This window comes from Mesocricetus auratus, unplaced genomic scaffold, assembly GCF_017639785.1.
Source record: "Mesocricetus auratus isolate SY011 unplaced genomic scaffold, BCM_Maur_2.0 Super-Scaffold_6730, whole genome shotgun sequence".
NCBI classification, from domain to species: domain Eukaryota; kingdom Metazoa; phylum Chordata; class Mammalia; order Rodentia; family Cricetidae; genus Mesocricetus; species Mesocricetus auratus.
Genome location: NW_024429184.1, coordinates 1,183,926 through 1,210,942, shown reverse-complemented (window position 1 = coordinate 1,210,942; position 27,017 = coordinate 1,183,926). Strand labels below are relative to the sequence as shown.

General features: G+C 41.9%; 1 protein-coding gene across 1 annotated transcript; it reads left to right on the top strand.

Annotated features, from left to right (window-relative positions):
- Positions 1-60: 60 nt before the first annotated feature.
- On the top strand, positions 61-26,920 carry Dnajc25 (DnaJ heat shock protein family (Hsp40) member C25). The gene is made up of 4 exons (XM_040737826.1): positions 61-513; positions 19,234-19,386; positions 21,660-22,130; positions 24,003-26,920. The coding sequence occupies exons 1-4, from the start codon at positions 169-171 to the stop codon at positions 24,123-24,125; spliced, it is 1,092 nt and encodes a 363-aa protein (XP_040593760.1). The 5' UTR covers positions 61-168; the 3' UTR covers positions 24,126-26,920.
- The last annotated feature ends 97 nt before the right edge of the window (positions 26,921-27,017 follow it).

Below are 27,017 nucleotides of genomic sequence, written 5' to 3'. Positions count from 1 at the left end.
CGCGCGCGCGGGGGCAGGGAGAAGGGGCGGAGGCCGGAAGTGGCTGCGGCGCCACGCCTCCCCGCACGCGCGCCTGCGCACAAACGCGTCCTGCTGACGTGGACGGGCGGCGGGGCCGAGCCCAGCGCTGCGGCTAAGGAGTCCGGCGGCCGCTGCGGCGAGGCGGGGATGGCGGCGCGCGGGGCACCGGGGGCTGCCGGCCGGCGCCCATGGCTGCTGATGGCGCCGGCGCCGCCGCCGCCGCTGCTGCTGCTGCTGCTGGTGCCGCTGCTGCTGGCGCCGCGGCCCGCCGAGGCCCTGGTGGAGGGGTTGTACTGCGGCGCGCGCGACTGCTACGGGGTGCTGGGCGTCAGCCGCTCGGCCAGCAAGGCGGAGATCGCGCGGGCCTACCGCCAGCTGGCCCGGCGCTACCATCCCGACCGCTACCGGCCCGAGCCGGGAGACGGCCCCGGGGCCGCGCCGCCGAGCGCCGAAGCTTTCCTCCTGGTGGCGACCGCCTACGAGACGCTCAAGGTGAGGCCCGCGGGCGCGCGCGTCGGTGGCGGGGGATTTGGGTCTCACACCAGGTCCTCCCCGACTCCCGGCCCGGTGCGGCCACAGGGATCTCGGATCTTAGAGGAGGTCCGCGCTGCCCACGTGGCCGTGAGAGAGCGAGCCCATTAATTTAGACAGTGTGGCCACCTCCTAGTCTTGGAGGACAGCCAGTTCTCTCTTTTCTTTCTTTTTTTCTTTTGGGCATTTGTTGTTGTCAAGCTTTGCACGTGTTTTATTTTATTTTATTTTATTGGTGTTAAAAAAAAGCATCCTGATAATTTGGGGCGCGTGCTCGGAAAGCAGGGTGAGGGTCAGCGCTAGGATCTGGGAGAGGGCAGAGGGCAAAGACAGGTTTGGGACACTGAGTAAGTAATAGCTGATCGTGCCAATTTGATAGGGCAGAAGTTTGGCTTCTGGGGTGATGTCAGTGGTGACATTTAGTATTTAGGTCTAAAGAACTAGGAAAACACACACACACACACACACACACACACACACACACACACACACGTGAACTCTCAGTCCGAAGACTGGACGTTTGACTCTTGGCACTGGCACCACCCGAGTGACCTTGGATAGCTGTTTCTTCGTATCCATTTAATGACTTGGGGCAGAAGATTGAGAAGTATTAGTAGGAAAAAATGTGGACTTATTTAGTGATTTGACGACGGTTTTGCTGTGTTCTGTGGAAGTAGGGAGATTGAGCCTGACACTCTTTTTTTTCTTGAAGAGACTGTTTCAGATGTCTTCCTATCTAGTTTCATGTGGTTGCTTCTAAAGGTTTTGACCCCTAAAGTTTAGAATTGGTTTGTCGGCAAATAAAAAGCTAGATAAAATAATGTGTCCACTCAAGAACTAGGGACTTGCCGGGCGTTGGTGGTGCACGCCTTTAACCCCGGCACTCGGGAGGCAGAGGCAGGCAGATCTTTGTGAGTTCGAGGCCAGCCTGGTCTACAGAGAGAGTTCCAGGACAGCCTCCAAACCCTGTCTCGGAAAGAAAAGAAAAAAAAAAAAAAGAACTGGGGACTTTTAGGAAGTTAAAAACTAGTGTGTTAAGCTGGGCGGTAGTAGTCTTTTAACCCTGGCACTTAGGAGGCAGAAGCAGGTAAATCTCTTGAGTTTGAGGCAGTCTTGTCCACAAAGCAAGTTCCAGGACAGCTGGGACTACAAGGTGAAACCCTGTCTCAAAACCACAAACAAACAAATAAATATATAAGAGGCAGGTGGATCTCTGAGTTTGAGGCAGCCTGGTTGTCAAAGCAAGTTCCAGGCTACATGAGGAAACTCTATCAAAAAGATAGATAGATAGATAGATAGATAGATAGATAGATAGATAGATAGATAGGACAGACAAAATTAAAAGTCTAACAGAAACTAGTCTGCCTAGAGAAAGTAACATTTTACTTGACAAGATGTTTATAGTAGCTCCAAACACCTCCCTACAGGGAACTAGAAATAGAGTGGCACTTGTGGAGAAGGGAGCAGGGGAGTGTGCAGCCCCCCCTCCCAAGCTGCTCTTCTGATGAGACCCAGCAGGACTCTGAAAAGTCCTATTTAGAGTTTAGAGATGAATATAGGTTTAGCTTCTCAATGAAGCATGGTAGGATCTGCTCTGTTCATTGTATTGCCTTCACCTGGAAGAGGACTTCAGTTGCTGTGATAAGGAACAGAAATGGGTGGCCTGATTTGTATTTCTCTCATAATGGAGAGCTGACAAGGTTGCCCGAGAATACCATTTCTGGGTAATGCAAAGATTTTAATGAAACATGTCATCCGATTTTGGAGGACTGGCTTGTGTTCATATTACCCCACTAAGGCAATGGAGGTGTAATCAGTTTTGTTTGTATTATATCCTTAGTCTATAAGAAGTTAGATAAATTTTGCTAAGAACTGGTCAAATAGAATGGTAGGAGCACATGAGTTCTAGGGGGCTCTGGGATAGAAACGGCACACAGACGATGATAATAGGTGCCCCTTCAGTATGGGGACTGGGTTTGTGTAAGGCATCAGTGCATTTGTGATTCTGGGGTGGTTTGGCTCACATAGGTGTCCTTTTGAGAGCCAGCTGATTTTGGGGGAGGGATAGTGCTTGTTTGTTTGAAGATGGTGGTAGTTAAAAATAAGTACAGTAACAGAATTTAAGTACAGTTAATGGGACAAGAAGGTAAGACACTTGGGTCATTACTAATTCAGCAACAAAAGATTCTGTCTCTGCATGTGGAGATTGAGGAAACCCAGGCTAAGGTAATGGAGGGCAAAGGCTGTGCTTAGATGCTTAGTTCCAGCTAGCAAGCAGTGTACAATTCTGGGTCACAACATGACCTGAGACAGGTACGATTTCACACAGTGCTGTACGGATTAAGCTAATGCACAGGTGTTTTCATTATTTGACTGTTGGGGGTTGAGGGAAATCACAGACTTTGGAAGCAGGCAGACTCTCGCTGGCTGAGTCCGCACTGAGTCTCCTGAGGTGGAGCACTCTCGTCCAGCCATGTGGCCTCTGTGGCTACAGCACTTATCACACTACACTGTAAATCTAAGCCGCTCTTGTCATGGCCACTAAGCCATGCCCCTCGGGTTAGTTACCTCTGTGTCCCTAGGACCTAGCACAGCGCCTGGCACATCAGATAATGAATGTCACTTAAACGCACATTGAGAGACAGCTTCAGACATCAGATAATGAGTGTCACTTAAACGCACATTGAGAGACAGCTTCAGACATCAGATAATGAATGTCACTTAAACGCACATTGAGAGACAGCTTCAGACATCAGATAATGAGTGTCACTTAAACGCACATTGAGAGACAGCTTCAGGTAGAATGGAAATTGAAAGTGAGTTTCTGGCACTTTTACACGGTTATATGTGCAGCCTGCTCTGCTATTTGACTCAAACTGACTTTTAGAGTGGTACAAATAATATTAAATTGGACAGCTGTGAATGAAACATTCCCGCATGAGAGAAAATTGTATGGTCTACTTTTAATGTTTTGAGGGTTTTAAAATGAAAGCAAAAATAACTTATGAGTGTAGATGAGAACTGGGTGAAATACAGGAAATAGCACAGGGTAAGCAGATGCAGAAACAGCAAGAAAAGATTGAGTTAGAAAGCTTATGCTTGGGCTGGGCAGTGGTGGCGCATGCCTTTAATCCCAGCACTCGGGAGGCAGAGGCAGGCGGATCTCTGTGAGTTCGAGGCCGGGCTGGACCGACAGCCTCCAAAACAATACAGAGAAACCCTGTCTCATAAAACCCAGAAGAAGAAGGAGGAGGAGGAGGAGGAGGAGGAGGAGGAGGAGGAGGAGGAGGAGGAGGAGGAGGAGGAGGAGGAGGAGGAGGAGGAGGAGGAGGAGGAGGAGGAGGAGGAGGAGGAGGAGGAGGAGGAGGAGGAGGAGGAGGAGGAGGAGGAGGAGGAGGAGGGGGGGGAGGGAAGGAAGGAAGGAAGGAAGGAAAAAGTAGATTTTTAACATTTCGTAAGATCACAAGAACACAGAAAAGGTCATAGGAGTATTTCTGGCATGGAGGTTATCTGATAAGTTGAAGAGTTGTATAAAGACATTAGATCTGTCTTGGAAGCAGGCTGCCCAGAGAACAATGCTTGTTTTTCTTTTTATCAGTGACTGAGAAGGCAGAACCCCTAGCACTTAAAGAGAATTTGACAAAAGGAGGATTTTGCACTCCCCATCCTGTGGTATAACTCGCTGTTGGTTTCTTAGCATATTTTCTTACTCAACCCTTTCCTAACTCTGACATAAGGTGCCAGGGAAGAGACTAAGGCAATGAAAGGTACAACTTGTCCCCCACCCCCATCTCTCTCTCTCTCTCTCTCCTGTTCTTTTGGGGGGGTAAGGTCTCACTACATAGCTCTAGCTGTCCTAGAACTTTCTATGTAGATCAGACTAGCCATGAATGAACAGAACTACTACCTTTGTCTCCTCAGTTCTGGGATTAAAGGTATGCCACCATGCTGGCATAAACCTTTTATTTATTTGTTTATTTTGGTTTGATTTTGAGACAGGGTCTTAACCCTGACTCTCTAACCTCAAACTCTCTTTGTGGCTTGGGATGCCTTTGCCTCCCAAAAGTTGGATATAGACTTGTTCCACCACACATACCCATCTCTGTTTTTCAATTTTAATTTGAATGTATCATCCATCTAAGCTACTCAGGTTGACCTTGAACTCACTGTATAGCTGCAGATCTTGAACCTTATGGTCAGTCCTCCTTAATCTTCCAAGTAGCTAGGATTACAGGTCTGAGCCCCTAGGGTCAGCTTGACTTTAAGCTTTTATTAAAACCATGGAGACAGATACTTATTGTTTGGTCATGATTTACTTAAGTCATGTACTACAGTTCATGTTTCAGTGTGAAAAGGAAGCAATTATTCTTGGGGGATTAGAGACAAATGTACCCTTTTCAGCTAGATCTGGAAGAAAGTCACCATGGTTGACAGTGAAGGGGCATTTCTGATAGAAGAACAGTCATTAGCGTTCAAGGCTTGTTCTAGGAGTGAGGTACTGTATTTTTTTTTCTCAGATGCTCTTTGTTTTAAGGAGAAAAAAATGAGTGCACTTTTTAACATTCCAAATCTTTTCAGTCATGAAGATTTCAATCAGCCGTTTGTGGTAATTGGGTACAATTAGCTGTCTGTGCCCATGAGCTCTGCATTCAGAGATTCATCCAAACTCAGATGGAAAAATATCTGGAGGGGAAACAAATGTCTGGAGTTGTAGATGTAGCTCAGTTGGTTGAGAACCTGCATGCTTAGCATGCATGAGGTCCTGGGTTTGATCTCTAGTCCAACAAATACTCCCTGTGGTAGCATACCCCTGTAATCCTAGCACTTGGAAAGTTAGAGACAGGGGGTCAGCAGGTCTTCCTTGACTACACAAGAACTTTGAAGTTAGCCTGTGCTACCCGAGACTCAGCCTCAAAAAAGTGCTTGTACTGCACATGTACATAGTTTTTCTTTGTTTTCTAGACAATATAGTGTGATAATTATTGCTTAGCATTTTCGATGTATTAGGTATTGTTAAAGGAGAATATAGGTTAAATATAAATGTTGTGTTATTTTATATAAGGTGTTGAACATCTCAGGATTTAAGTATCTACTGAGATCCCGGAATCACCCCCCCCATACTGAAGGTTGACTGTCATGAAAATAGGCAAATTATCTATTACAGTTATGATGGTAATAAACAACCACATTAAGTAACCCTTTAGATCAGTGGTTCTCAACTTTCCTAATGCTTTGGCCCTTTAATACAGTTCCTCATGTAGTGGTGATCGCCAATTATAAAATTATTTCATGATTTTGCTGCTATTAGCAGTGTAAATATCTGCTAAGTAGAATATCTTATACATGACCCCAATGGGGTCTTGATCTACAGGTTGAGAACTGCTGCTGATTGTAGACTGAAGATGGTTTTAATTTCCTGTGTCTTCTTTGATAGAGCCTGACTCCCTGCAACACTTGTGAAGATTTTGAGACTTTCCTGCAATGAGTTGCTAGGCATGATTGGTTGATAGGGATTTTCTCTATGCGTTCAGAAGGGTATGATAGCATTTGTACCACATTTACTTTCAGTTATGAAACCACAAGCAAACTTTTTTTTTACTGATCCCTGATTTGGATTGTTATTGCCCACTATGTCTAAGGCTTATTTTTGTAACATATGCTTAATTCTGATACTGTGATTATCTTGTATATGATTCGTCAGCAGCTACTCAGAGCACTTGATCAACCCCAAACTCCTAGTCAAAAACCGACTAGTTGACAAACTAACCCCGTTGCTTGGGCTTAATCCAGGACCTCATGCATATTAGGCCAGTGCTCCACCACTGATCTCTGTTTCTAGCCTCAGCAGTTACATTTTAACTTACCTCATGCGGATTTATCATGAGGGAGTTCTGAGAAATAAGAGTGCAAAGATCTTTGCTGAGCCTTTTTGTAAACTTCTTTTCATAGATCTATTTCTAGATTGGAAGCCTGTAGAATACGTGGGTGGGGAACTACTTCAGAAGATGATGATGAATGACCCGCTCCCCTCTCCCCTTTTGAGACAGTCCTGGGCTGCCCTCAAACTCATTGTGTAGCTGAAGAGGATGGCCTTGAACTTCTGATCCTCATGCCTCCCCCTCAGAAGTAGAAGCTATATATATAGCACTATAATATAGTACCGTACTATATGTATTACAGTGCTGTACTACTATGCCTGTGTCTTTTTAGATGGTGATGATGGCTGTGTGTGTGATGTGTGTGTATGTGTGTGTAATGTGTGTGTGTTGTGTAATGTGTGTGTGTAATGTGTGTGTGTAATGTGTGTGTGTAATGTGTGTGTAATGTGTGTGTGTTGTGTAGTGTGTGTGTGTAATGTGTGTGTTGTGTAATGTGTGTGTGTTGTGTAATGTGTGTGTAATGTGTGTGTGTAATGTGTGTGTAATGTGTGTGTTGTGTAATGTGTGTGTGTTGTGTAGTATGTGTGTGTAATGTGTGTTGTGTAATGTGTGTGTGTAATGTGTGTGTGTTGTGTAATGTGTGTGTGTAATGTGTGTGTGTAATGTGTGTGTTGTGTAGTGTGTGTGTAATGTGTGTGTAATGTGTGTGTGTAATGTGTGTGTGGTGTGTAATGTGTATGTGTAATGTGTGTGTGTAATGTGTGTGTAATGTGTGTGTAATGTGTGTGTTGTGTAGTGTGTGTTGTGTAATGTGTGTTGTGTAATGTGTGTGTAATGTGTAATGTGTGTGTAATGTGTAATGTGTGTGTTGTGTAGTGTGTGTGTGTAATGTGTGTGTAACGTGTGTGTTGTGTAGTGTGTGTGTAATGTGTGTGTAATGTGTAATGTGTGTGTAATGTGTGTGTGTTGTGTAGTGTGTGTGTAATGTGTGTGTGTTGTGTAATGTGTGTGTGTGTAATGTGTGTGTAATGTGTGTGTGTTGTGTAATGTGTGTGTGTAATGTGTGTGTAATGTGTGTGTGTTGTGTAATGTGTGTGTGTAATGTGTGTGTAATGTGTGTTGTGCTTTACCCATCGAGCCATCTCCTTGGGCCCATGCTTTGTTTTGTGCACGGCTAGCGATCAAACCGTGTGCTTTGAGCATTCTAGGCAACCACTCTGTCAAGTGAGCCATGCCCTCAGCTCAGCTCTTAAGCTTTGTTCAAAAGTTTGAACTTTATGTTTTGAATTGTTACAACAGGTTTAGAGATGAAAAAAAAAGCCACAGCTCAAGGAGACCGGTCAGGGAGGACAAAGGGGTGTGAAGTAATAGGAACCTACAGGACTTCTGTGACCAGGCCATTTCTTACAGAAGCAGCTCTCCTGAGCTGTGACCGACTCTGCAGCCTGGGGCTGGTAGCACAGCACACGGTGGCATCAAGGACTGGGATTAACTGTCCAGCTCCACTGTCCTCCCGCACAAGGCTCAGTTCTTCTGACCTTGGGTTGTGACTCTTACTGTGATGGAAGATGTCCTCCAGGAGTTGTCCAGGAGCTGAGCATTAATTAGGTATCTCTTTGTTAGTGAAATTAGAAAGTATATTTACGGCAGATACTAGCTCAGTCATGTGCTCTTAATTTCTTGTGATGCTCAATAAATCTCTTCTGCTTCGATCCCCTTCTTAAAGATAGAGTCTTGCAAAATTTTCTATGACTGGTTTCAAATTTGGAATTCTCCAGTCTCGGTCTCCAGAGTAGCTGGGATTATAGATGTTGCTACCACTCTGCTCTTTCGAGCCAATTTTTTTTTCTGTTGCTACTTAGTTTTTTCCAGTTTGTTGTTGTTAGTTATTTTGTGGTGCTGGAGATTAAACTAAAGATTTTGGGGATGCTAGGCAAGGACTCTACCGTAGAACAACACACATAACCTTCCTTGTAAGTTTTGAAGTCTTTTCATGCTTATGCTGTAAACTACTTTCCTTAGGCTTCTGTCTTTGTGTACTTTTTACTATTGCCTGTGGTCTTTGGTGTGTGTGTGTGTGTGTGTGTGTGTGTGTGTGTGTGTGTGTGTGTGTGTGTGTGTGTTGTATGTATGTATGTGTGTATTATGTGAGATGTGGAAGCCAAGGGTTGATGTAGCACAAATAATAAAAATCCAAAGACAGACATTGGGGTACAAGCCGAAGATCAGAAAACCAAAGCAGCCAGCCACTAGAGAGTTCTTACCTCTTCCAAGACTAAGACCAAAGAGGGGCAATCCTGTCTTCAGAGTGACTGCAGGCTGCACTGAGCTCCTGTAGTATACTTCTCTCTAGTGCTGGGATCAAAGGTGTGAGCTCTGTTTCTCTTTTAGACTGCTTCACTCTCATGTAGTCCAGGGTGTCCTTGAACTCATAGATCTATTTGCCTCTGTCTCCTGAGTGCTGTGATTAAAGGTGTGCGTCACTACTGCTTGGTACACTCTTTGCCGTATTTTCCTGAGACCATCTCTTACCCAACCAAAAGCAAGTCTATTCAGCTAGACCATCTACCAGCTTGCCTGGGGCCTCCCTTGTCTCCACCTCTAGAGTGTCAGATGACAGAGGGTCACCGTGCCCAGCCACTTTTGATGTAAGTCCTGGGGCCCTTGATTTTAGATCTCATATCTGCCCAGTAAATACTTTATTTACTGAGCCATCTCTCCAGGTCCTCTAAACTCTTTTTGATAAAATTCAGCTACATCTTTGACTTCAGCCTCTGCTTTTAAGCTGAGGCTCCCAAACCTGTTTTGTAGGCTTGGTTTTTTCAACAGCCCCTTATCCATAGCACAGGTACAGTCTTGCTTTCTTTTTAAAGACTAAACTTTTTTGTTTGTTTGTTTGTTTTTGAGACAGGATTTCTCTGTGTAGCTTTGTAGACCAGGCTGGCCCCAAACTCACAGAGATCCATCTACACCTACTCTGCCTCCTGAGTGCTGGGATTAAAGGCATGCACCACCACCGCCTGACCATGACTAAACTTTTAAAAGAGAATATAATGATGCTTTTCACACATAGAAAAAGAATGTATGTTAGAGATTTTGTTCTAACTCACTAGTTGATAAAACCTAGATAATGACAATTCATCCAAAAGAGAAAATGCTGTTGCCTGTTTTAAGTCTGATAGGGATTGCTGAAGTGCTGATGAGGTAGTAATCAGTTACATTCCACTGGATATAGTTTGCCTTACTGTGAACACAAATTATTGGCTTTATTACCAGGTTTTCGCAAGTTAACTTCTGTCCTGACAAAGTGGGTTATTCATAGACAAAGCACATATCTCAAATAGTAGTAGGTAATCCCTTGGAGGCTCCAGAGAGTGCAAACATATCCAGAATTGTTTTTCCTTCCCACTTCCCCCATTCTCCAGCCTTGCTTCTTAGTCCTTCATTCTTACACGGTCACATATTATATATAATTAGAAACCTCAATATCATGTTCAGTATCTCTTTTGAAATTTTTTTGCTTTGTTGGTTTTTTGAGACAGGGTGTCTCTTCATATCCTTGAGTGTCCTAGAATTCACTCTGTAGACCAGGGTGGCCTCAAACTCAGAGATCCACCTGCCTCTGCTTCCTGAGTGCTGGGAATTAAAGTGTAGACCACCACACCTGAGCTCCTTTCATTGTTGTATGTCCTTTTAATTACCAAGTCCTCCACTGTAGTAGTGCTCTCTCCTTGGAACAGCCAGCTCACAAATAATGACACAGAGACTTACGAATGCTCAGCCTTAGCTTAGGCTTGTTCCTAACTAGCTCTTATAACATAACCCATATTTTTTAAGCTACACTCTACCACATGGTTCATTACTTCATCTCTGTATTGCCCATCTTGCTTCCTCCACATATGCCTGGCAACTGTCTTCCCAGAAGTCCCACCTGTACCTCCTGCCTAGCTATTAGCCATTCAGCTTTTTATTAACCAATCACAAATATACCACTACACCTTCACATAATGTACAACTATTCCACAACATTTCTCTCTTGTCTAAATAAAAAGGAAAGGTTTTAACTCTAATACAGTAAAACTATATACAATATGAACAATTATTAAATAAGAATTAAATTTACAATGTCCAATCCATTTGTATTTGTGAGATTCAGAGAAACTACTCCATTATCTATCCTCTCTTGGTGAGTCCAAAGTTTTGTACCTAATTTACTTTCTATTATAACTAAGGAAAACTATAACTATAGTTATCTAGTCTTCAACCCCATCAGAGCCTCAAGAGGGATATAATATAACCTGAGTAAATAGGAAGTGCAGCACAAGCAACTTCCAAAACTATAGAAATGACAGAGACATCTGGCTGCCTGGACAGTCACTCAGTGTTCTTCTGTGACATTGGGCATCCATCTTTCTTTGGCCTACAGTTCTTGTTAAACTTTTCTATTAAACAGGAATTTTGAAGGACTCGCCTAACTTGTCTTGGCAAAGTTCAGCAGTCACTTTCTTGTAGGTCCTGCTTGTCTAGTTTGAACAGCATTCTGTAAACAGTCACGGCAAAGCCAGTCTCTTTGCCTAGTGACTAACTTTGCTACAAAGACGCAAACTCTGTATGGAAGCTCTTCTATGCCCATCATCCTTTTTTGAAGTAGATTGGTGCTGCTAGGAGCAGATGTGTTTCCCTGTCATAAAGTCTTGAGTTATTAAAACATCTTAAATGCCATATTCTGTAGTTATTTGAAGACCACCTATCTATCTGAAATATATCACTGTTAACTGTGAAAGCATACCTAACATGACTATAAGTTTGACTATAGATGACTACTAACCTGTATTCCTAATTATACATTATATTTTCTCAGTGAGCCGCATAGTTATAGTACCTTAAACAAGAGTAGAAGCACATATATACACTATAACAAAAATAACCTTAAATTTGTATCAATATACAAAAATCCATTTCAATGTATAAAATTGAGAGTAGTAGTTGTGCTTTTTTTCAGTAAGAGATTCCTGAATCTAATTTATTATGTTAATTTTTTTCCTGACCATGATCAATAAGAGCTTGCAACCAAGCCCCCTAAATAATGACAAGCTTTCATAACCCACCGACTGACCTAAACCACCCACCCCATTTCTTGGGAATGTGGGTGAAGTGTCCTCTATTCTGCTTCCTGTTATCTGGGGGTGGGTGAGTGATGGCGTCTTTAGGTGATCTTGAGAAAATTGGGATGATGATCAGGTCTTGAGAGAGCTAGCTGTATTTTTGTTTAGTCTCTGTGTGATGGGAAAGTGTAGATCTTATCTGAAGTCCTAGCTGGAGTAGTCTGTGAGGCTGGACCATCTCAGCTAGCAACTTTGAAGTTGTTCTGGATGCAGAATTTTGCGAATACTGTAAACAGAGGCCTTATGAGAGGCTGAATCACTTCAACTAATTGTCCTCACTTGTGTTTGTTTGTTTGTTTTTTTTGAAAACACAAATTTTTAAAGGTAATACATATCTGTGTGTGTGTATATATATATATATATGGAATATGTGTGTGTATATATATATATATATATGGAATGTATGGTGTGCATAAGTCAGCTAAAGGTGATTTTTGTTGTTGTTCTGTGTTTGAGCAGGTAAAAGGCATCTGTCAACTTTATAAGCTTGTTTGGACTGCGTATCCAAACTGTAATATAAGTTACGAGGACTCTGTAACCAACAAGATTTATCATGTCTCATCCAGTCTCGGCTGTTTTCATGGAGAGGGATCAGCATACATGTCACCTGCCTGTAGTCTTTCCTGGCTTCCTCCCTCATATCTGTAGCTAAGATCCTCATATATGATCTCTATTAATTTTGAAGGAGTCTATAACTTTTTGTTTCCCATGGAAACAAAAGTACAACCTCTTCCCCAACTCAACAAATTCCCTGACTTCCATTTTGAAGCCAAGACATCCCTAAGTATGTGGGCTGGTGTAATTTAGTGGTCCCTTTCATAATTCAGCATCTCTCTCAACAACTGTCATTCTCTGTTCATAACACTTAAAAAAATCAAAATTAACCAAGCAAACTCCCTTTGTTATATTTTCCATCCTTACATAGCTTTTTTTTAATTTACTCTCCCTTTAAAGACCTTACTATTATTATTAACTATCTTTCTATGACTATCTATACCCATTTTTTTTCTTTCTTTAGTCCCTAAGCACAGTTAAACATACTGTAACCTGTTTAGAGGATTTTTCGGCCTGGACCTGGTGGCTGCTTCCTCCTCGTCCTCCTCGTCCTCCTCTTCCTCCTCCTCCTCCTCTTCCTCCCCCCTCCTCCTCGTTCTCCTCTTTTATCCATCTGCAGCAGTCACTGACTTCATGAGGCACACTTTAACCACTAGACTGTCGCGTGAAGTGGTTGGTGCTCGTGGTCGACTCCACACCCCTTGGTTGCATGAGAGCCTGGCCTCATGCTGGCGGGTGCCATCCCTGGAGCAAATTCTAGGCTGGGAATGTGTCGTGTGCACCTGTGGCAGGTGTTTTGTACCCAGTGCTGGCTGCTCAGGTGCTCAGCTGCAGGTGTCAGGGCCTCTTGAAAGGGTTGTGCCTCTGTACACCACGCCTAACCAAGAGACCACAGTGGCTTGGAACTCACCGAAGCTTTCTCAGGCCTTATGTGGGTAGATGTGGCTGGACATTGGGTGCCATATGTGTCAGTACTTTCTTGTCAGGACTTCCAGGTCACAAATAATGACACGGAGACTTGCTAATTATGTATGATTATGTATGCTTGGCCTTAGCTTAGGCTAGTTTCTGGCTAGTTTTTATGGCTTAAATTAACCATATTTTTATATTCTAGCATGCGGCTCATTATCTCATCTCCACACTGCACATCCTGCTTCCTTTGTGTCTGGATGGCAACTCTGCCTTTCTTCTTCCCAGAGTTCTCGCTCTGCTCAGAAGTCCCGCCTATACCTACTGCCTAGCTATTGGCTTTTATTGTACCAATAATGCTGTACATCTTTACACAGTATACAAATATCTCACAACACTCCATATTCCATTAACCACTAAAAGCTATTACTCATTTATCTTTTTCTTTCTTTTTTTGGTTTGTTTTGTTTTGTTTTACTCACAGAGATTCACCTGCCTCTGCCTCCCAAGTACTGGGATTAAAGGTGTGTGCCACCACTGCCCCCCCCCCTTTAATCTTTGCTTTTCTCAAAAAATACAACAAAAATGTCTTCAAAATAAACAATTACACGTAATGCAGTTGTCCTCAAACTTTGAAGTATTCCACTTTTGAACATCAGAGACAATAATACTAACTCTGTGACATAGTATGTAAGATTATTTTGTAGACCAGGCTGGCCTCGAGCTCTACCTGCCCCTGCTCCCTAGGACTGAGATTAAAGACATGCGCCACCATGTCTGGCACATGTAACATTATTCACTCAGCCTTACTTTACTGTACTTTTACTGCTGCTTCATAAATGTCCCCATTGCTTAAGCGGAGTCTGTGCTGCTGTCCAGTGCTTGCGTACCTTAACACACCGTCCTAACGCTTGCACCAAGTTCCAGCGTTTCTTACTTGCTTTTTTTTTTTTTTTTTTTTTTGGTTTTTATGAGACAGGGTTTCTCTGTATTGTTTTGGAGGCTATCGGTCCAGCCCGGCCTCGAACACACAGAGATCGCCTGCCTCTGCCTCCGGAGTGAGTGCTGGGATTAAAGGTGTGCGCCACCACCGCACAGCTCTTGCTTGCTTTTTAAGACCCCGTTCTCTTCTCACTTCATCTCTTCTGTGAACCCTAGTGTTTGTGAACCTGGGCAAACTTACTCAGCCCACACGAAACTGTGCTTTTTGTTTGCCAGATTCTTCTACACAGGAGGCTTCTCGAGGCTAAGACCTTATCTTACTGTTTTACAAGGGGGTTAATTCCTTGTGTTCTTATTTGCTGAATAGAAAAAGAGGACATTTTAAAAACAGGAGTCATGGGTTCAAGTTGATACTATTACCCGAGACATGAAAGAGCAAACTTGCTTTTGAGCTTGTTGAATTGGAGACATTTATGTTACACTTAGAAAATGTTCAAGATGGAGTTGAAAGTAGGAGGTGCCAGGGAAAGCAGATGTCTCACTAGGGCTTGAGAAGACACATAAGACAGTTGCACTTGTGATTGACTAGAGGGCAGGGAACAAGAAAGAACATAAAATTGATAGCAGTGAGTTTTCTTGCTCCCTAGCAGGATGTAATGACCTGAAAAAAAAATGTGAGGGAACATTATTTTTGAAGCATCAGTGTGTGTGTGTGTGTGTGTGTGTGTGTGTGTGTGTGTGTGTGTGTGTTAATAAAAATCAATATGTATTTTTAAGAATGAACAAAATATAATTACATTTTCATACATTCTTGATTCCTGGCCTTTGCCATAGAAAATCATTTCCTTATTCTGTATAATAGAGTGTTTTGATGAAAAAACTGGTTGCAATATCTTATATTGCAATTTATGTTTGTTGAAAGTAAGCAATGCATAGCTTATTTAAGCCAAGGACGTGATGTTTTTGCTCTGGGGAGGGGGTGATCATTTTCATGAGAGAAGGAAGGGCTGCTTTGCTTGTGGGTTTCCTTTGTTCACTTTTGATCTAGATATTGGTGGTTGTGTTCCAGTCCTCCTGCATATGCCCAAGAGGATTGGGAATGGATGGACCAGCAGAAGCACCACTTACTCCTGTAGAAATTAGAAACAAGGAGTATATTGCCCTGCTTGTCAAGGCTCAGGGCAGAGAGGAAGAAACAAGTATAAAGGTTTTGATTTTGGAAAGAAGTTGGAATCTCCTGACCCTGGGACCTTAAGATCCACAATATTGCTGAAAGAAAAAGTACTACCTTATTGAAAGGTAAGATATTAAACTGTTCAAGCTGTTTTAGCCACATTAGCATATTTTCTTAAGCTGTAAATTCAAGCAGTCATTTCTGTCAAGCTGAGGGTTTTGTGACATAATCACTCACCCAGCCTTGCTGGTGGGTTCAGACCTGTGTGGCCTGAGAGAGATGCATAAGGAGGAAAAACTCTTTAACATTTCACATAGCTTTGAAATGACAAACTGACTGCCAGGCACTGAGCTAGACCCTAGGAATATAGAGATTAATGAACACCCTACTACCTACCTTCTAACAAATTCCCACTTAAGAACAAAAATACACCCTGATGATTACAGTGTGATAAGTGCTATAATAACTGGGCATTAAGTGTGATAAGAGTGTTCCGGTAAGGGATTGTAGTTCAGTGGTAGAGCTCTTGTCTAGCATGCTCAAGGGCCTGGGTTCAGTCCCCATCCACACAAAAGGCTGTTTGAAGCAGTCGCATTCATGACTTTTAGGAGCTCATGGGGTTAAAAGAAGGGACTATGTTGAAAGAGAAGCTACAGCATACTCAAACTGTGGTTTTGCCGTGGGTAAGAGGAGTGGTGAGGGATTGCTAGGTAGGTGAGTTTGGCCAGCGTTGGGGTCTTCTTGCATGCCAAGGAAATTTAACTCGACTGTGGAGAAACATTCAAGATAAAAATGAAAAACTGGAGGGGTGGTGGTGGCACACACCTTCAATCCCAGCACTCAGGAGGCAGAGGCAGGCGGATCTCTGTGAGTTTGGGACCAGCCTGATCTATAGAGGGAGTTCCAGGACAGCCTCCAAAGCTACACAGATAAACCCTGTCTCGAAAAACAAAAGAAACAAAACAAAACAAAAATAATAATAATAAATAAAAAGAACAAGAAAAAAACCTATGAACCTCAGTTCTAAGATGTTTTAAAGGGGAAGAAAGTGCTATTGTAATAATAATATACCTTAGCTCTCTAAACTGGCCCCCTAGAAGAGTCATTCTTATTCTGTCTTTGGCTACTTATTCTTGGTATCTGTGTGTCTTAAACTTTGTAGGTTACTTAAGAATAGGCTTTTGACCTTAGTCTTTGAGAACACTCCTTTTCCACTTTGTACCAACTTTGAATCTTTTACGTTTCATGACTGCTTCAGTTCAAAGATTATTTTCATTTTATATAGGAACAAAAAGGCTTTACAGTGAAAATTAAGTAAAATGAATAAATGCTATAGCAAGGAGGTGGTCAATTTTTTTTACCTCTAAAAACCAAAATAGGCACTTACATTTATGGTGTCCCTTAGAAAAAGAAACCATTCTAAGGGAAGTCAGACTTGCCCTGTGAGCTTGTATAGTGTTGTAAAGCGTCAAGACTTAGGAAGCTCTGACTACATCGAGACAGGCGGGTGCTGGGGTGGATGTGGAGTTGCTGCTGGAGCTTTAGATGAGTCCAGTACCTGATGTCACAGGTCCAGAAACTTTAGAAGGCGATGACCTGGGGGAGGGTCTGGGCGTGCTGCTTGAGCAGGAGTGCATCTGTGTGAATAGACTGAGCCTCACTAAGAGAAGGGGGAGCGGAGTGAATAGGCCCATGGCACATTGGTGCTCCTATGCCAGGCGTCAGTGCCCCCAGCCAGGGTGCCACAAATAAGCTGGACACTAGTGGCAGACGGTGACAGGAATCTGACTTCAGTGTGGCATCTAATTCAAAATTATTTGCAATCTAGCTGGAGCAAAAAGAGTTTTGTTTGAGTACATTTCAAAAGGTTGGAAGCTTGGGTTAAAGCTCATGAGGACATTGTTGAAAAAGAGGGAAATTCTAGAAGGATATCTTAAAATACTGAGTGAGCCACCTCAAGAGATGTGGACTAGAGACGTGGGTGTTAGTGTTCAGAACTGCCTGTGGACTGCTGTAGAGATGGACCCTTCCTAGGTTAGAGTTTGATAAGGAGTCGCGGATTGATAGCACAGAGACTGCCATGGGGGAAAAAAACCCCTTTTTACAGAGGAGAACATACAAGGGGTGAATTTGAAGACAGGATCAGCCTGAGCCCACTCCTGCTTATGTAACAGTTCTTCATTCCTCTCCATACGGTCATAGCATGTTTAAAGATGCCTATGACTAACCAAATACTACCTTTCATATGCTAGCAAGAGTGGGAAATACTTCAAGGCTAATGAATGCAGGATAGCTTTCATTGAGCACTCTTACTAAAGTTCAGAGTTTTTAATGGAAAATACATGATTTTAATAAACACAGGAAAGGTTTTCTCATCAGCCAGATTTTTATTTTAATTATAAGATGGTACATATTGAAGGACTCAAAAGCAGGCAAGGTCTAAATAGACCTTGTAGCATCTGTCCAGTGACAGGCACTGAGTTGGATTTTGAAGTGTCTGTTACTCAGAAGGAACAGCTCAATAAACGTTGAACAGTTTAAACAACTAGAAGGACATCCTCTTAGGTTGTTATTATTTTTGCAGTGGTTTCTTTTGCATAACATATAAAGATCAAAGAATTTGTCTTGGTCTTAGTATGACATTTTTTGTAAAATGGGACAAGTTGAAAATTAGGTTTCTTTTAAGATAAAAACTGTATCATATATACTTTAATAACTCCAAGGTAGTTGAATAATTGTTGGCATTCATCTGCTAAAAATTGATTACATAAAAAGATAAAAAGATTTTTAAGAAATCTTTTTTTTAAAGATTTATTTATTATGTTTATAGTGTTCTGCCTGCATGTATGCCTGCAGGCCAGATGAGGGCACCAGATGGCTGTGAGCCACCTTGTGGTTCCTGGGACTCAAACTCAGAACTTCTGCAAGAGCAGCCAGTGCCCTTAACTGCTGAGCCACCTCTCCAGCCCCTTTAAGAAATCTCTAAGAAATTTATCTTTTAAGAAATATTTTATTATGACGGGGAGATAAAAGTGCTTTCTGTGTGTGAGCATGGTGACCTGAGTTAAGATTCCCAGAACCCACATGAAGCTGAGGTGGCACTGTGCATCTGTACCGCTTAGTGCTTCTGCACTGAGAGGGCAGGCGGAGACGCGGAGACGGAAGAGCCCCTCCCCGGAAGCTTGCAAGTCCCTGAGCTGTACGCACACAGCAGTGAACAAGAAGAGTCCCCGCCTTAGATGAGGTGGAACGTGAGGACTGACACGGACACTGTCCTCTGACCTCCACGCGTGCACTGTGGCTCTCACACGCCTGTACTCACACAGACATGTGCATGCACACCCTACACATCATAAACAACAAGTGAAAACTTCAGAATTCTCTGGGCAGATCTGCATTAATGAGAAAGATAGGTTACCTTACTTATGAAGTGGATTCTCAGTGTGTTACAACAACGAGCACTACACAGCTGTAGCACGTGACTGCACAGTGTTGTCATTTGAATTCAGGGCAACCATGGAGAATGTTAGGACAGGTAGGTAGTGTTTCTTTTTGCAAAGAAAGAGAATGAGGCTCATAGGAGCTTAGTACTCTGCCCAAGGTCACAAAGCTAGATTTTGACCTTTGAGTTGTGCTAAGTAATGTCTCAGTGTTAGACTAGCTTCATCTACGCAAAGCTGGAATCTGATTGTGAGGGTAAATAGAAGATAAACCATATATATATATTTTGGTGGTTTTTGAGTAGATATCAGAGTGCCTTGATGTTACAGGAACTTCTACTATAGCATTAACTAAGGGTTAACTGTTGCCAGGCTGTTGGGTTTTCCCAGAATACTGAAAATACTGAAGAGTTTGGTGAATGTTTTCATTGTATCTTTATATCTAATGTAAAAGTCTGGAAAACAAGGTGTATACATGTCTTTAAGAGTATTGGGAAGTTTTTAAAATTAAATGTTTTATTTGTATCTTCCATAATTATAAAATTCTCAACTATCAGATTATAAACCGATGCTCTTGGTGAAATGTCATATGAAATAGACTGTCCCTCACTTTACAGGATGAAGAGACACGGAAAGATTATGACTACATGCTGGATCACCCGGAGGAATACTATAGCCATTACTACCACTACTACAGCAGGCGCCTAGCTCCAAAAGTGGATGTTAGGGTGGTGATTTTGGTCAGTGTGTGTGCCATTTCAGTGTTTCAGGTGTGTATTCATAAATATAGATACGTATTCCTGTGTATTTGTGTTGTCATTAAATCTGTATTATATGTACAGTTTGCAAATTTTTCTTCCAGTTGAGATTCATTTTTTTACGCTTGAAAAATACTTTTCTAGGATTTTTCATTTCATATAGTCATTGTACATGGTGCTATATTACATAGGGGTATGTTCCTACAAATATATGTTGTAGGTAGAACATACCCTTCCCCCAGCCCCCTAGCATTGTCATCAGGGAGTGTGAAAAACTAGTGTTGGTTATTCTATCAGCTACTTTTCTTTTGTTATGATAAAACACCATGACATAAACAATTTATAGAAGGAAGAATTAAGTTGGGTGTGGTGGCACACAGCAGTAATCCCAGCACTTAGGAGACAGAGGCAGGCAGATCTCTGCGAGTTCAAGACCAGCCTGGAGTACAGAGTGAGTTCCAGGACAGCCAGGACTGTTACACAGAGTAACCTTGTTTCAAAAAAAACAAAAAACAGAACAGGAAGAATTTCCAAAGAGAGTCCATAATAGTGAGGAAGATATGAGGAGGAAGCAGGCTGATCACATTTTGTCATACAGAAAGTAGAGGAAGTAACCTGGAAATGGAGGGGGAGGGTATAAGCTCTCAGAGCCCACCCCCAGGCTCCACATCCTGGGTGTTTCAGACACTCCCAAACAGTCACATCAAATATCACTACATAGCTACGAAAACCCTCCAAACTTATTTATTTCTTCTCATTTCCCTCTTAAGAGGGTTTGGATTCTCACAACAACCAGAGCATATCATGTACTTTTATAGGGCTTTCCAATGATTTCCCATGACATTGGAAAAGCTAAGAACACCCTTACCATGGCCTAATAAGGCTGGCTTTCCATTGGCTGATGCCAGCAGTACTTACCTTTAGCAATCCCAAATACCCCACACAATTCTGCATGCCCAGAAGGAGCTGCTGCTCAGTTAGAAAACCAGTGGCTTCAAAGAGATACACAAACTCTTTATGTGGTTTTAAAATACCACAGGAATCCAAGTTCAGCCTAGAGTGACGTCTTCCCTGTTATTCTTAAACTAACTACTCTTCTTGTGCCCACTTAGAGAAAAGAGCACATCAGATGACTAGGAAAAAGTAGCTGGCAAGTTTGAGAATTACTTTTCTCTTGTCAAGTTTTTTATTTTATGTGTATGGGTGTGTGTGTGAGAGAGAGAGAGAGAGAGAGAGAGAGAGAGAGAGAGAGAGAGAGAGAGAGAGAGAGAGAGAGAGACCACCTGTGTGCCTCATGTCTGTGGAGGCCAGAAGAGGGTGGTAGATTTCCTGAAGCCGGGATTAAAGATGATTGTGTGTGCTGGGAACCAAACCCAGGTGCCCTCCAAGACCAAAATGTTCTGAACCTTTCAGCCATCTCCCCAGCCCTGGAAATTGCTTCTCTTAGAACAATATTCAGCTTAGATAACAAAAAACTCTTATTAAACACTGAGGTGGTATGTGTCAGCTTATTAGCACTTGTAGACGTATTGCCCTTCCCCCCTCTCTCTTCTGTTTCTGGTGGATTCCAGGATATTATTAGTATAGGGACTAAAGCTAGGACGTGCTGTATGAGATGCAGTGCCTTTTCTAAGAGTTAAACCTTTTGAGGTTGAATATATTTATGAAGTAAGTGAATTTTCTCTTGCCAAATGACTAGAATCCAAATATACTTGAGGCTTTGTGTCCCGAATAAGTATTCCTGTCAGATATGTAGATAATTAGGAAAGAGATAAAAAGTAATAAAGTTGCCTGAGGTTACACCCTGTGAGATTTTAAAGCAAATGTCTTATTAACTGTTATGCAGTTTAATCTTCCTCTGGTAAACAAAGGAAAGGAGAAGTGTTTTACTAATAAAGTAAGATTTTATTTATTTTTTCCTAGACAGGGTTTTTCTGTGGCTTTGGAGGCTGTCCTGGAACTAGCTCTTGTAGACCAGGCTGATCTCGAACTCACAGAGATCCACCTGCCTCTGCCTCTGCCTCCCGAGTGCAGGGATTAAAGGCGTGCGCCGCCGACGCCACCACCACCACCACCACCCCTACCCGGCATAAAGTAAGATTTTTGAGGTCACCATCCTCCCGCCAGGTGCGGGGCTACAGGTGTGAGTCGCCACACCTGGCTGAGAGCCTTAGTTTTAGTCAGCTAGGTTTCTTGCAGGGGTGGCATCCTCAAGTATTACTGCTCTTGCTTTCTTTTTGATGAATTTTGCTAATAAAATGACTTCTTTTTATTTTATGTTCTAGTATTTCAGCTGGTGGAATAGCTACAACAAAGCAATCAGCTACCTTGCCACAGTACCCAAATACCGCATCCAGGCAACAGAAATTGCCAAGGAGCAAGGACTGCTCAAAAAAGCCAAAGAGAAAGGGAAAAATAAGAAATCCAAAGAAGAAATCCGTGATGAGGAGGAGAACATTATAAAGAACATTATAAAAAGTAAGATAGACATAAAGGGGGGCTACCAGAAACCCCAAGTACGTGACCTCCTCCTATTTCAAGTCCTCCTCGCTCCTTTTCACCTGTGCTCATACGTAGCTTGGTACTGCCGGTGGATCTATAACTTTAACATTAAAGGCAAAGAGTATGGGGAGGAGGAGAGACTCTACCTCATACGAAAGTCCATGAAGATGTCCCAGTCTCAGTTTGACAGCCTGGAGGACCATCAGAAAGAAACGTTTCTTAAGCGGGAGCTTTGGATAAAGGAGAATTACGAGGTGAGTGGTGGGTGCTGTCTCCCAATGCTGCAGGGCCACAGTGGTGAGGGTCACACTGCAGAAGAAGTCCCAGGGTGAAGGGAGGAATGGGGTCCCTACTGTGTTTTATAGTGGGACAATGGATTTTAACTTAAAAACCCGGTAAAAGTTAGGAATAGTCTGCCTTGTCAAACCAATGGAGTGATGTGTGCCTAGACTGTGTAGATGGCTCTCTGTTGTTTACACTAATTAAATTTGTTCCTTTTCAGAAAAGCAAGACAGAAAAAAATATTTGTTGAGATAATTATTTCAAAATAATTGCCATGCAGTGGTGGTGCACGCCTTTAATCCCGCACTCAGGAGGCAGAGGCAGGCGGATCTCTGTGAGTTCGAGGCCGTTCTTATCTACAAGAGCTAGTTCCAGGACAGCCTCCAAAGCCACAGAGAAACCCTGTCTCTAAAACAAAACAAAAAAGCATAGAGTCTTCTGAATAGTACTACTGAATTATTGAATGTTGTTGGCTTTTTATTTAAATCAACTTGCTGTAACATCTTTAAAGACATTTTATTGTTACCTTCCACTGTTGTCAGCTACAGAAATTACTGTGCTCAGCGTTCTAACGATGATGCTGGAGACTCCAGCAATCTCACTGTCCTAGGATCTGAATACAATTCATTGGTTAAGTAACATAAGCACTGAGCACACGGAATTATCTTCAGAAATTTAAGATATGTTAGATATTACATTGTTTTGTAGTCAACTCCATTTTGTATGTAACGTTCTAAATAGAACTTTATTGAAAGTAAAATTACTAGGAGTTGCCAGATGTTGGCAAGTAAATACATTCCTGTGTGTAAGTTACCTAAAAATGAGAAATAATGTACTATTGTTTAGCCCTTAAAACTATTTGAGGGAATGGAGAGGTAAAGTTCTTGCCTTACATACATGACTGACTTCTTGAGTTCCCAGAAACCACGTGAAAAACTGGGCTAGGTTGATCCCTAATGCTCATTGGCCAGCCGGCCAGCCAGCCAAATCCATGAGCTCTGGGTTCAAGAAGAGACCCTGTTTTAAAGACTGGGCATGCTGGAGAAAAGACATCTCCATCGGCCCTGGACCTCTGCAATCTATACAGGTGTAAACATCCATATACACACACGCCCGTCACTGCCATCTACACACAGCTTTTTGAAAGGTTTTTGCTTTAAACCCTATCTTTTCAGATTATTGTATTGGGATGAATTATATTGTACAAGGTTTTCTTAGTCATTGCTTCTATTTGGAAGCAATACTTTTAAAAAATTAACATGACTGTAAAACTAGCAGTAAGAAATTGTTCATTTAGTTTTACTCGACTAAAGCTTGAAATACTAGAAATTCTTGGTTCTTAACCTATGTGATTTATGCAACCTTATTTGGTGATTTTAAGAAAAAAAAGCTAGTTGTCTTTGAAAAGTAGATGTAAATTAAATTTAGAGGCAAATGTATATGTACAGCCAGTTTGTTCCTTTGCTAAGTAAAACATCTGAAGGGGGAAAAAAGTACTACTTCAAGCCATATCCAAGTGTGGTACTGTACACCTGTCACAAACCTAGACATTTGAGGATTTAATCCTGAGACAAGAGGATTGTGAATTCAAAGGCAGTCTGAATTGCTTAGCAAGATCCAGGCCAGCCTGGGCTACATTGTAAGAGCCCATCACAGAAACAAAACAGGGAAGTTGTGTAGCTCTTGTGCAGTGGGCCTTGAAGTACTTTGTATTTGAATCAGTTTCCAGAAAGCAAATTCACATGCTCACCTGATGTTATATTGGAAAACTAGACACTCCATACATACAACAACATGGGTTTCTCTTTGTATCATAAAGTTGTTTTTATTATTTATACTCATAGGTCTACAAGCAGGAACAAGAGGAAGAATTAAAGAAAAAATTGGCAAGTGACCCTCGGTGGAAGCGATACCGGAGATGGATGAAGAATGAAGGGCCTGGACGGTTGACATTTGTGGATGATTGAAGATTAACGGAACGCTGCTATGTCTGACTTTAATTGTGATATCGTTTTCATAGCAGTTACTTGAGATATTTCTGCTGGTCTCAGCAGTAACTAAAGTTCGTGAGATATGATTAAACAGAATAATGTAGAAATTTCAGCTTTCCCATAAAACTTTCTACAGAAGACATTTATGATGGTTCAATTTTTATAATCTATTTGTGAATTTTGTTAAAAAAAGATTTGACATGGGAATTTATTAGTTGCCATTTAAAATTTTTATATGTTTAGTTAAATTTGACATGAACTTTATTAGATAACATTTAAAACTTCTGTGTGAAGTGTTTCTTCTTCAAGAGTGTTCCCTTATGTTTTCATATTGCTACATTTTTCTTCTTTCCTGGTCTCTGTTTTTACAGAACAGCAACAAAAGTTACAACAGCACTTGATCATATTATTGTGTCTTTCTGGACACACATTTCTTCAGGAAACCATTCAGTGTCATGTTGTCCTTACTGTAGTCCTTACAGGTTTGAGTATGTTCAAAGTAATCTCTAGGAGAGTCTTGTAGAATCTCTGCAGTTCCCTCTCAGTAATTCTACTCTTGATAAGATCAGAAACTCTCCAGGAGAGTGGGTCACCACCATGTCCTTGTGGGATGTGCTTGATTACAGTCTCATTATAGGACTCTAAAACATTTCTGCAGAGGGGACCTTGTGAAAAGGTCTTTTGTACCACTCCCTCCCTCCCTTCTTATGAATTACTTGTGTGGTGAAAATGTAATGCCCATGAGGTCATTTACATGCATTTAAACTAGAAAGAAGATAGGCATGGCTGTGTGCCATTCTCTCAACCACTAGGGTATAAATGTTTTTTATTCATATAGAAGTGGAAGTAAATGACAGCATTGACTGAATCACACCTGATACTATATCAGAGGACTGCATGTATTCATATGCAGTACTCTTGTTAAAGTTTTACACCACTGCTTCATATTAATAAAATGGCTGTGATCTACCATGCTGCCTGGTAGGGTTACTTAAAGATGAACATATTGCCTTTGTAACATAATTTTAAAAAAATATTAGTGTAGCATAGTAGATATGCAAGCTTTATTTCTAAGTGAAGTAAATTAGTTCTTTTAAAAGCTCAACCCAGGCACTGGGGAGCTCAGTTGGTAAAGTGCAAAGAGTGGGCAGTGACTTTGGTTCCCCACATCAGTCAATCTTCCGTAAAAATTGCCAGGCATGGTGGTGTGTTCAAACCAGAGAACCTGTTTCAAAAAATAAGGTGGACAGCATCTGAAAAATGAAAACCAAGCTTGTCCTCTGGCCTTCATATACACCCACATACTTGTGCATCTGCTTACATGTGAACACACACACACACACACACCAACACACAAAGCTCGGTCCAAATAATGATATACGCAGAGTTCCATCCCTGCCAATAAGTCAAAAGACTTGAGGTCAGTTATTTAAAGTGAATGAATTTCAGTTGCTAGTTACAAAAATAGAATTTGACCAGGCTGTCAGTAGGGCTCTGCAGTTTTGGGATTCTGAAACGATATAATTATTTAGAGTTCTATAAACTTTAGTTGGAAATGTTTTATGTAACTTCTTTTGGGTTGTGGAGAATCATATAATTAGCACACACTGCTGGTTATTATCTGTGAACAAATTTATGTCATATAAGGACCAGGAAGAAATACCAGTACTAGTGTACATCGACATTTTCCTAGAATTCTCTAGTTGCCTGTATTTTTCTAGTTTGATTTCTGTTACTGTTACAAGCACCCTGACAAAAAGCAACACAAAGAGAAAAGGGTTTATTTGGCTTACAGTCCCAGGTTACAATCAGCCATTGTTATATCACACCCACAGTCAAAGGCAAGGAGACAATGTATCTTTGCCTCTCATATTGTTCAGCATTTCCTTGCTAGGGAATGGTGCTGCCTACAGTTGGCCGGGTCTCCCTGCATCTCTTCTCAAGGCAATCCCCCAGATGTGCCCGCAGGCCAACCTCATTGAGGCTGTCTGTTCCCGGTTAACCTGAGGTTGTATCAAGTTGGCAATGAAAAGTAACCAGCACACCTGTTTATAAGGAAAGTGGGAAGAAAGATGTTCAGCCAATGAAAACTCTGTGTCTTTGGGTGCTTTGTCTGTCTTTTTATTTCTGTATTGTAGAATGTTATTAATGTGGGAGTTTGGACACAGTCATTGCATGAATCAAGGTGGACTCTTACAGAAAGATGACAGTTTTCCCCTTCCCCTCAATTCACTGTGCTTTAACGTCTCAACATGAAGGAAAGGCCATTGCTTGCTACAGTCACCATGTTTCAATGCACTCTGCCCATCTTCCACCCAAACCAAATCTCTCCATTTTAGAAACACCTAGAAAAGACCAGAGGCCCTTACAGCTTCATTAGTGTAGGAGTATGGGTTATGACTTCATCAGTGTAGGGTTAGGGTTATGACTTCATCAGTGTAGGGTTAGGGTTACAACTTCATTAGTGTAGGTTAGGATTATGACTTCTTTAGGGCTAGGGTTATGACTTCATTAGTGTAGAAGCATGGGTTAGGGTTATGACTTCATTAGTGTAGGTTAGGGTTATGACTTCTTTAGTGTAGGGCTAGGGTTATGACTTCATTAATGTAGGGTATGGGTTAGGGTTATGACTTCATTAGTGTAGAAGCATGGGTTAGGGTTCGTTGTTAGCACGTAGTGTTCATCGCTGCCTATTCATCATCAGCTCATGTCATTGAAGTCTGAAAAATTGCCCTTTGGATTTTATTCATATAAAAACCTTCATAACAGAACTGCTATTAGCCCTTTCTTCATTGGTGTATTATGATTTCCCCAAGTTCTATAAATTATAAGTTGCAGCCTTTCATGGATTGGCAGGATCAACATAGT

Coding starts and splice junctions, on each gene's coding strand:
- Dnajc25 (XM_040737826.1), top strand. CDS start 169: ATGGCGGCGCGCGGGGCACCGGGGGCTGCCGGCCGGCGCCCATGGCTG. Junction 19,387..21,659: donor GTGCCATTTCAGTGTTTCAG/GTGTGTATTCAT, acceptor TTTATGTTCTAG/TATTTCAGCTGGTGGAATAG. Junction 22,131..24,002: donor GGATAAAGGAGAATTACGAG/GTGAGTGGTGGG, acceptor TTATACTCATAG/GTCTACAAGCAGGAACAAGA.